A 10,070-nucleotide genomic window follows, 5' to 3' on the forward strand; every position below is an offset into this window, starting at 1 on the left:
CAGGGAGACCATGACAACTGCCCATTTTGTGGTCCTGGGATGCCCAGGGGTCAAAAGCCCTGGGTTCATGCCTCAGCTGTCCACAGACTCCCTGGGAAACGGCCCGAGCTGGAGATGGGGGTCCTCTCAGATGGCTCTGGTCCGTCCCTCTGCCAGAGCCGTGCACCGTTCTGCCCAGGAGAGCCCAGAGCAAGCAGAACACACATTTGTGCCCACAGAAACCTGTGCACCTGCCCGCCACCGACACCCAGCCTCCAGGGCTTGACCTCTAATCTGTGTTAGGGGAGATGGCTGGAGCAACCAGACCATAGGACTCTGCCTCCGAGAGCCAGCATGGTGCATGGCACTCCATGTACTGCATGAATGGATGGATGGACGGGCAGGCGGATGCTTGGATGGTTTGGATGGGGGGATGAGTGCATGCAGGTGGATGGATGGATGGATGAGTAGGTGGGTGGATGGATGGATGGACGGGTGGACAGCAGGTAGATGCGTGCAGGTGGTTGGACGAATGGCAGAGGACCACAGTGCAGGGGCTGCCCCACCCCATGCCTACCCAGAGTCAGGACCCAGCCCAGGAGCCCCCACCTCAGTGGTTTGGGGCCTGCAGGCTGGTAGCACAGCCATCCCCCCACCTCTCCTGTGTGCAGGTGGGGACAGAATTCACCACCATCCTGTACAACTTCATGTGCAACAGCAGCTGTGTGGGGGGCATGAACCGGCGGCCCATCCTCATCATCATCACCCTGGAGACCCGGGAGTGAGTCTGCTGGGCGTGTGGGGTGGGGGAGGCTGGACTGGGGGCTTGGGGCCTTGCTGCTGGGGGCTGTGCATGAATCTGGGGCATGGGAAGGGATGGTGCTAGCCCTGGAGGTGAGTTTAAGGAGGGACAACCCCCCCACCCCCACCCCGGGCTGCATATGGCTACCTGAGCAGGGGCTGGGCTTTCGGAGGACGGCAGGGGACCTGGTGTCCCAGAGTGGCTGGGAGCTCAGCCTTCAGCCCCTGGCTCATCAAGACCCCCCTGTGCGAGGTGGGTTGGGAGGGTAAGCAGGGCTGGCAGGGCTGGGGGCAGGCCCCCGAGGCTCATGGTTCTGGCTGTGCCTCCCCCCGGCCCCCCGCCAGCGGACAGGTGCTGGGCCGCCGGTCCTTTGAGGGCCGCATCTGCGCCTGTCCTGGCCGAGACCGCAAAGCTGACGAAGACCACCAGCGGGAGCAGCAGGCCCTGAGCGAGAGCGCCGCAAAGCACGGGGCGGCCAGCAAGCGTGGTGAGCGGCCCGGGCCGGGGCATGGGGGCGGGCCACGACGGCAGGCAGGGCTGGACCCCTCGGGGCGCGAGCCGTGGCCGCCCCGGCTCCGCTCCATCCAGCGCGGCCCTGCCCTGGGTCAGCCCCTCCTGAACGGGTTACTGGTCTCTGGGCAGCTCACACCGGGTGGCAGGTATCCTGCCGGCCTGACCTGCGTGTGGCCTGCCTTCCCTTGCAGCCTTCAAACAGAGTCCCCCTGCCGTCCCTGCCCTGGGCACCAACGTGAAGAAGAGGCGGCACGGGGACGAGGACGTGTACTACATGCACGTGAGTGTCCTCTGTCTGCAGAGCCTGTGTGCTGGGGCAGCCGGGGGCAGGCGGGGAGTGGCCCTGGCGTGCTCAGAGCTGAGCACCTGGGCTCTGCAGGTGGCGGGGGGGCACCCAGGAGAAGCAGCCCCGGGCAGCCAGACTGCGGGGAGGTGACTCTGCGTGCTGCTTCCTGCCAAGCAAGAAGTCCCGCTGAGACGGGGCGGGGAATGCAGACCCGTCCAGGGGACAGTGCGTCAGGGGTCACGGAATCCTGAAGTCTGTGACCCCAGGTTATATGGCTGTCACCTGGGTCAGATGACCCACCAGCTTTGCTAGGACGGCTCTTCCGTTATGTAACCCTGATTCCAGAATGAGTCCCTGATCCTCAAAGCCTCGTGTTTGGCGGGTGCCCCCGCCCCAGCAGCCTGTGTGTGCAGAGCCCCGGGGGCGGGAGGAACGGTGGGCGCTCACCGGGCCCCAGACCTGCTCCAGGGGAAGAGGGGAGAAGTGGGGGGGCTCCCTGGCCACAGGGTGCTAGGGGGCTCGGTGACAGGCCCCCGAGACCCCCAGAGGCGCCGTGCAGAGGGTCCCCCTGTCTGTGCTCAGGTGCGGGGCCGAGAGAACTTTGAGATCCTGATGAAGGTCAAGGAGAGCCTGGAGCTGATGGAGTTGGTGCCGCAGCAGCTGGTCGACACATACCGGCAGCAACAGCAGCTCCTGCAGAGGCCGTGAGTGCGCCCCCTGGCCGGACCCCCACCAGGACAGGCCCCCAGGGCCCCCGCTCGGCGGCCCTCCTCCCGGGAGCCTTCCGTGCACGGCTCCGCCCCTCCCACGGGGGCCTCCTGAGTGTCCACTGACTGCAAGGCAGGGGGTCAGCAGGCGGCCCCACTGGTGGATTCCAGCGGTGGGAGCTGGCTCTGTCCTCCCCGCTGGAGGGCAGGCCAGGGGCTGTCTGGCCCAGGTCTGGGAGGGAACGCAGGCGAGGAGGGAGGCCCCCAGCAGCGCGGGGCGTTGTGTGGAAATAACCAGGAGCTGTGGCTGTCTGAGCAGGAACCACCTGCAGCCTGCCTCCTACGGGCCGGTCCTCTCGCCCATGAACAAAGCCCACGCGGCCGTCAACAAGCTGCCCTCCGTCAACCAGCTGGTGGGCCAGCCGCCCCCGCACAGCTCTGCGGCCGGGCCCAACCTGGGGCCTATGGGTGAGTGGCCCGGGTTGGGGGGTTGCAGAATGGGCTGGGGAGGCACAGAGGGTAGGTCTGGCTGCAGACCCTGCTGCCCAGCTCGGGGCTCTCGATGACTGCCTCCCATCGGCAGTTCCTGTCCCCGGGCGGGAGGCACATCCACGGACAGTCCCCTCTGTCCGCTCCCCACCGTGGGGAGGTCTGCACCGTGCTAGCTTCCCGGTTGTGCAGAGTGGGGGACGCCCGACCCGGCTGGCCTTGACAGTCCGGCTTGCCCTCTCCTAGGCCCCGGGATTCTCAACAACCACAGCCACGCCCTGCCGACCAGCGGCGAGATGAACAGCAGCCACGGCGCCCAGTCCATGGTCTCGGGGTCCCACTGCACCCCACCACCCCCCTACCACGCCGACCCCAGCCTGGTCAGGTGCGTGGGCTGTCCCGCCTGTCCTCAGGCACTCCACTGCATGTCCGAGCATGGATAGTGGCGGGGGGAGGTCAGGAGTGAGCACCCAGCAGGTGCTCGGGAGAAAGCACGAAACACGGGACTTCCTGGCGTGGCCACGGGCGGGCAGGGGCGCCAGGCCACACAGCTGAGCGTGTGCTTGGAAGTGAGAGCCGCTCCACCCCTGCCTTCTCCCCGCAGTTTCCTGACAGGACTGGGGTGTCCAAACTGCATCGAGTACTTCACGTCCCAGGGCCTACAGAACATTTACCACCTGCAGAACCTGACGATAGAGGTAGGCGCCCTGCCCACAGACCAGAGCCCAGCGCCCTGGCCCACTTTCGGGGCTCTGCTTCCTGCTCTCTCCGAGGGAGGCGGAGTGGGGAAATCTGGGAAAACCCTTCTTCCCGAGAGCCAGCCCAACGTCCTCTCTCGCGTCTGGCTTCCTACCGAGTCAGCTCTCGAGGCGTGGGTGTGGTCAGCTGCCCAGGCGGTGGCTGGATGGGACCCCCGCCGGGGCCCCTGGCAGCGGACTGCTCACGCGGACCCAGAGGCCCGGCTGCCTTTGATTTGGGGGACAGGCCGTTCCCAAAGCACAGAGAGTTGCCAAGGCCGGAAGGGTCTTGGCGCTGGTGCAGCTCTCCACTTACATGGGAAGAAACTGAGGCCCACAGGAGGCAAGACACGTCCTGTGTGTCCTGGGTTCAGATCGTGCCAGGCTAGAAGCAAAGGGCCACGGCTCATCTCTGGGTCAGACAAGACACCAGCAGCGAGTCCCTCCTGAACTGTGACAGACGTCACTTGCTCGCAGCCTAGGGCTACCTTGAGCTGTAATGCATGGTTAGCCAAGGGAAGCGCAAGCCTCGAGAGCCCTGAGACGCAGGGGCAGCCTCAGATCCCGGGGGGGTTCCAGCTCAGCGGCCGGGAACCTCCCGAGCCCCCGCTCCCCAGCCTGGTGCTCGGCTCCCGCCCAGGGCTGCGGGCCCGTCGCAGGCGCCGGGGCCAGTCACTGGGACGGACGCCCTCCCCCTCCCTGTCCCCACCGGCCCCCGCCAGGCTAGTTCAGTGCATGGTAAGTGCCCCTCACCCACGCGAGCCCCGTGCCTGGCATGGCGGGGGAGGGCGCGGGGGCTCGACCATCCGCTCCGGCCCCCACGGGGCCTGCTGTGGAGGGGCGCGGTCCGCAGAGCCCGGGAATGGCTTCACCCCTACACGCACGCGCCCGTTCTTGGCTCCGGTCACGGAAGGCCACGGCCTCACGCACGCAGCTGCCCCTGCCCCGTCCACGGCAGGGGTGGGGTGCGCGGGGCGGGCCTCCTGACGGTGGCACGCCCGCGGCTCGTGCAGGACCTCGGCGCCCTGAAGATCCCGGACCAGCACCGGATGACCATCTGGAGGGGCCTGCAGGACCTGAAGCAGAGCCACGACTACGGCGCCCAGCAGCTGCTCCGCTCCAGCAGCAACGCCTCGACCATCTCCATCGGCAGCTCGGGGGAGCTCCAGCGGCAGCGGGTCATGGAGGCCGTGCATTTCCGCGTGCGTCACACCATCACCATCCCCAACCGCGGGGCTCCGGCCGGGGGCGCGGGGCCTGACGAGTGGGCCGACTTCGGCTTCGACCTCCCGGACTGCAAGTCCCGAAAACAGTCCATCAAAGAGGAGTTCATGGAGAGCGAGATTCACTGAGGGGCCGGGGCGCGCAGGAGAGTCGGCGCGGAGGGCACGGGCAGGGTCGGTGGTGGCGGCCGGGGCCCGGAGTCCCCGGAAGCCGTGTTTGGTCTCCTCTTGCTTTTTGGCAAAGACCGCCGAGGGAGGCAGGACCCGCAGGCCATGCCCGGGGAAAAGGCGAGGTTCACCCTGCAGCACCCTGGACGGCGGGATTGCTGTGCCCGGGGGGTGCCCCCGAGGGCCGGCGCCCCCCGCCCCCCAAGGCCTCGTCCTCCTCAGGGCTCTGCTGCTCCCCAGCGAGGTCCTTCGGAATACAAGGGTCACCTCTGCTGATGGACTGCCAAAAAGTATTTCTCGAAGTCTTTTGGTTCCTGGCAGTGAGCGGCCCTGGGATTGTATCTAAAACATGCTTATTTGAGGGTCGATGCTTCAGACCCTGTCTCTGCTCAAGGCTGGGTCCGTCTGCTGGACTCGAGGGTCAGTCTGTCCCTCTCACTTCAAACCACTGCAGCTACCTTCCGCTTTCTGCCCAAAGAGGAAAGCCAGAACCTCCCTGGAATTGGAGGGGCCTAGGAAGGAGTGCGTTTGCCGCGTCTGTGGTCCCTCTTGGGAGGCAAGGACACTTCTGGTCAGTTGCCACCAGCCAACACCCTGGCCACAGCCACCTCCGTTCGGTGACCTTCTCGGCACAGACGTGGACAGCATGCTCATTAGACTACTGGAAATTGTCGATATTTGATAAAATGATACCCTTTGTACTTGGTGGGTCAGCCTTTATTTTATTTTTTGCTTTCATTCTTAACATTCCCTTCAGGGTTCAACCCGTCGGCATTGCTGGCTTCCCAGCAGAGGGCAAGCCAGGCAAGGGTCAGCTTCTCGCGCCCAGATGCCAGACGGGGCCGTGGAGGGGCAGGGCAGGTCCGCCCGCTGTTTGGCTGCGACGTTCTCCACTTGGGACAGCTCTGCTCCGTTGGCGACACTGGCAAATTGGGAGCAGGGCAGTGGGTCACCTTTCTCAGGGCTGTGGGGAGAGCCCTTCCCAGGCAGAGGGAGCATTCAGCAGGAAGGTGCACCCGTTGGGGCTCAGAGGAAGGCCCGGTGCTGGGAGGGCCCTCCTGGCCTCCTAGGGATGGCACTGAGGCAGGGGGCAGGGGTGCAAGCCTTCATGAGGCTCCCCAAGGCATCAGCGGGCTGGGCGCAGGCGTGGGGCCATTTTCATTTGCAAGGAACCTCACGAGTCTTCGGGGCAGCACACTGACAGACCGAGCGCACTGTCCGGGGCAGGACACAGGGCCACAGAGAAATGCGGGCAATGGGTAACGAGGCAAACCACCTTGTTCCAGGCAGGCGGGATGAAGGGACAGCGGAGACTCGCCCTGCGTGAGGGCGTGTGACACTTCCCAAGCACAGCCTGCTCCCTCGCCGCGCCTGCGGAATGTGTGGGTCCTCTGCTGATGTCCCCACTGAGGCAGGTAAGCCTCCAGGCCACGGGGAAGGTGTAGACACAGCCCTCAGGACCCTTCGGGTTTGCTCTCGTTGCCCTGGGCCCCCGAGGAGAAGCCTTCCTCTCTGGAGAGGGCAGGACGACTTTTCAGGCCGCGTGTTCAGAGATGGCTGTTCAGAACTCCAGCCCCGTCCCTTTCCACGCTGGACGAAAAGTGGGTGCTAAAATGCCGGCTTCCTTCTTCCATGTCAGCCCTGGGAAGGGGGAGTGGTGTTCCTCGCTGCATGGTGGTTCAGAGACTGGCCAGCAGGGGAAGGGAGCCCCAGTTGGCCTTGGGGCCGTCTCCAGACCAGGACTTCACCCTGGAGGGTCGTGCTGTTCTCGTCCTCAGTCCACACTGACGTGAAAGCATGCTGTGAGCGCCGCGTCTCGGATGATGCGGCCATCCCTCCCCCTCCACCGTGCACCCAGGAGGCTCTGACCCCCAGCCGGGGCTAACCCAGGGAAACAGAACCAGCTCGTTCCAACGGGCAGCAGGCTCTGCTCACTAGCCCAGAGGGGCTCCGTGTGCACGGGGATCTGCAGTCTCCCCAAGGTACGCGCTGCGCTAGAGGCCCGCAGTCACGGGCCGCAGACTCAGGGCCACTGGGGGCCGTGTGCGGCTGCCCATGTCCCCCCCCGTTTTCTCATGTCACCCCCCCCCACACACACACACACAGCGAGGCTGGGGAAAGAAGTACCCTGCTCATGCCGGTTTGCCAATGAGCAAATAGGCGAAGTCCTGCTTCTTGGGCTTCAAGGCTGGGCTAGACTCCAGCACTCGCTCCTGCAGCCACACGCTGGGACCCCCAGTGGTGCCCCCTTTTTCCACCTCAGGCACTGGGACCCATCCCCCAACTCCCACAGACCCGGCTGGATGCGGGCAAGCCCAGGCCCCCGGCTGTCTCCGAGGCGCCCTCCTGTGGGCCTGAGTCCAGCAGGAAATGCCACAGGGGCCCCCCCAGGTACCCTGGAAAGGGCTGGTGCAGGGCAGGCAGAGCCCCGAACATACATCGAGGGGGGAGGGAGGAGGTCGTCCTCCCGTGGGGGCCCCAGGCTGCGCACGCTGTCCTGGAGCCTTTCTCCCACTGTGCTGGAGGGTGAGCGCCTTTGGGGAGAACAAGCCACGAGAATCAACTGCGTAGAAACTCGGCCCTGCTTAGGAGAACCTGCAAACTGACAGGAGCAACACTCCTGGTTTGAAACTCTGGTTCTACGGAACTCAAGAATCAAGAACGAATAAACCCTGAAGGTGTGGGGTTTTCCAGCGGTGAAGAGGCGGGAGGGAATGCTCTGGATGGGAAGCAGCCCGGAGAGTGAGATGGATCACGCGTCCACACCGACACCAGCCGGCCTGAGCTCAGGCCAGAAAGCGCGCTGCTGGGGGGTGCAGGGGGCCCTGTCCCGCCCCGCGCCCCTCGCTGCCCCCACAGGCTTGGCTGTGTGCAGAGCTTCGTCAGCAGGGCTGGGCTGCTGGGGAGCAGTCATTTCCGCGGCCCAGGCCCCCAGCATGCACGGATCAGGGACAGGTCAGCATCTCCGATGCAGACAGCCACTTGTCTGTTTCCATAGGGTAAAGCACTTTAACGCTTTAAGGTTAAAAAAACATATATATATCACCCACATTTTTAATGTAATTGATGCTTCTTCAAGCAGTATTAATGGATCTATTCCAATGATATTAACTTTTTTTGGTAATGTAATCTTGGGAAAATGTGTTATTTTTTTAGCTGTGTTTTGGTGGGAAATTTTGTTTTTGTAACATAATAAAGCGCACGTTCTGAAGGCTGTCTCTGAGTAACTCAGACGAGGAAGATAACGTGTGTGTGCAGGGAGCTCCCAACAGGTAGGGGGACCTACAGCCTCCATGCCGGGCTCGAGCAGCCCCACTGGGCTTCTCCCGTGTTTTCAGCGGGGTGAGGCTGTGGGCACCGTAGAGCCGCGAGCTCAGGGCTGCCTGGGGTCACAAGAGCGAAAGCTGCCTGACCTCACAGGCCTTACTGTGGCCTCGGCCTCCGGAACCCTCATCCAAGGGGGGGCCGGAGGTCTCGACTTCAGAAAGGTTACACAGGACACGGGTAGACCACGAATACCCTCCCAGCTGCCTGGAGGCGAACACGTTCACGTTTCTCTGCAAAACAGAACACAGAAGACAGCAGAGAGCTTACGGCCGCTCAACTCAGGCCGGAGGCCATGTGAGCTTCTGTTCTTCCAGTTCTCGGCTTTCTGGATTTCCGGGCTGTAGGACACAGGGGCCCTGCCCCAGCAAAACAGGCCTCTTGAGTCTGCTCAACCTGGAGGGGGGCCCAAGTCGTTCAGACATCGGGCTAAAACTAAAAGGCCAGATGGAGCCGGCACACTCCTCCTGCACTCACTGAGGCAGGGACAGCTCTGCGGGGACACCACATGCAGGCAGGCCAGGAGAAGCCAGGAGAGGCCAGGCGGGGCCAGGAGAGGTCAGGTGGAGCTAGGTGTACCAGCCGGGGCCCCAGCCACACCTTTCTGGTTGGACCCATTCATTCACACACACTCCTCCGAGCAAAACCTGCTCATCCCTCTCCCCAGAGTTGTTACGTATTCCTGGCCCACTGTGGAGGGCTGCGCAGAACATGCCCTGACCCCATCACTGAGACAGGAATCCCAACCGCAAGCACTCCGACACCTCTGAACTGGATGGGAAACAAGGAAAGGTAGCCTCTGAGGAATGAACACGGTAACGCTTACAGCACAAGGGTGCTTTTCATATCTTTGTTCAGAAACATATTTTTTTAAGTAGGGTATGAGCAATACAGCCAATTACTTCAAACATATAAAAACATCTCCCATCTGTTGCAGTCTAAGGTCAAAAGATGATTTGGGTTCAAAGCAGACTGGCCACTTTGCAAGGCGCGCTTGTTCTGGGAGCATCCTGGCAACGACCGCGTAGCTGCCAAAAGGAAAAGAGGAGGCCTGGCTGCATGCTCCACGCCCCTGGGGAGGAGAAGGGCATCCACTCGTCTCCCCGCTGACCTCTGAAGACCAAGTGTGCATGCCGGCAAGAACAGGATGGGCTGCTGGCGTGTCAGGACACCTCGTTGTACCCGTAAGAAAGGTGCTGTCCCCGCGCCTGCCTCCTGCACGGACTCTTCCAGACAACTGCCTGGTTTCTTTTTTTTTTTTTTCCAGAAGACTTAAACTGTGGGCCTTTTTTTTTTTAATTTTTTATTGTTATGTTAATCACCATACATTCCATCATTAGTTTTTGATGTAGTGTTCCATGATTCATTGTTTGTGCATAACACCCAGTGCTCCATGCAGAACGTGCCCTCCTCAATACCCACCACCAGGCCAACCCATCCTCCCACCCCCCACCCTCTAGAACCCTCAGTTTGTTTTTCAGAGTCCATCGTCTCTCATGGTTCGTCTCCCCCTCCGATGTCCCCCCCTTCATTCTTCCCCTCCTGCTATCTTCTTTTTTTTTTTAATTTTTTTTCTTAAAGATTTTATTTATTTATTTGACAGAGAGACACAGAGAGAAAGGGAACACAAGCAGGGGGAGTGGGAGAGGGAGAAGCAGGCTTCCGGCCGAGCGGGGAGCCAGATGCGGGGCTCGATGCCAGGACCCTGGGACCATGACCTGAGCCGAAGGCAGACGCTTAACGACTGAGCCACCCAGGCGCCACCCCCCTTTTTTTTTCCTTAACATATATTGCATTATGTGTTTCAGAGGTACAGGTCTGTGATTCATCAGTCTTGCACAA

The 10,070-nt window shown here is 62.5% G+C and overlaps 1 protein-coding gene and 1 long non-coding RNA gene across 3 annotated transcripts in view; one reads left to right on the plus strand and one right to left on the minus strand.

Annotated features, from left to right (window-relative positions):
* The window catches only part of LOC102744583 (tumor protein p73), an 8,940-nt gene extending 825 nt beyond the window's left edge, over positions 1–8,115 (plus strand). Inside the window, exons 3-10 of one of the 2 annotated variants that reach the window (XM_081817347.1) lie at positions 651–760; positions 1,126–1,268; positions 1,486–1,574; positions 2,163–2,284; positions 2,607–2,755; positions 3,023–3,161; positions 3,381–3,474; positions 4,527–8,115. In XM_081817347.1, coding sequence (XP_081673473.1) covers positions 651–760; positions 1,126–1,268; positions 1,486–1,574; positions 2,163–2,284; positions 2,607–2,755; positions 3,023–3,161; positions 3,381–3,474; positions 4,527–4,865 — 1,185 coding nt within the window. In that variant the 3' untranslated portion in view covers positions 4,866–8,115. The remainder of the gene's footprint in view (positions 1–650; positions 761–1,125; positions 1,269–1,485; positions 1,575–2,162; positions 2,285–2,606; positions 2,756–3,022; positions 3,162–3,380; positions 3,475–4,526) is intronic. The other variant, XM_081817348.1, reaches the window with a different exon arrangement.
* A 949-nt stretch (positions 8,116–9,064) lies between these two features.
* Positions 9,065–9,500, minus strand: LOC145721076 (uncharacterized). Its single transcript, XR_014144542.1, has 2 exons — positions 9,340–9,500; positions 9,065–9,256 (listed from the first exon to the last, which is right to left on the minus strand). It is a non-coding gene; the product is annotated as an uncharacterized LOC145721076 (long non-coding RNA).
* Positions 9,501–10,070: the final 570 nt, after the last annotated feature.

Source organism: Leptonychotes weddellii, chromosome 4 (assembly GCF_054177405.1).
Source record: "Leptonychotes weddellii isolate Sample4059 chromosome 4, ASM5417740v2, whole genome shotgun sequence".
NCBI classification, from domain to species: domain Eukaryota; kingdom Metazoa; phylum Chordata; class Mammalia; order Carnivora; family Phocidae; genus Leptonychotes; species Leptonychotes weddellii.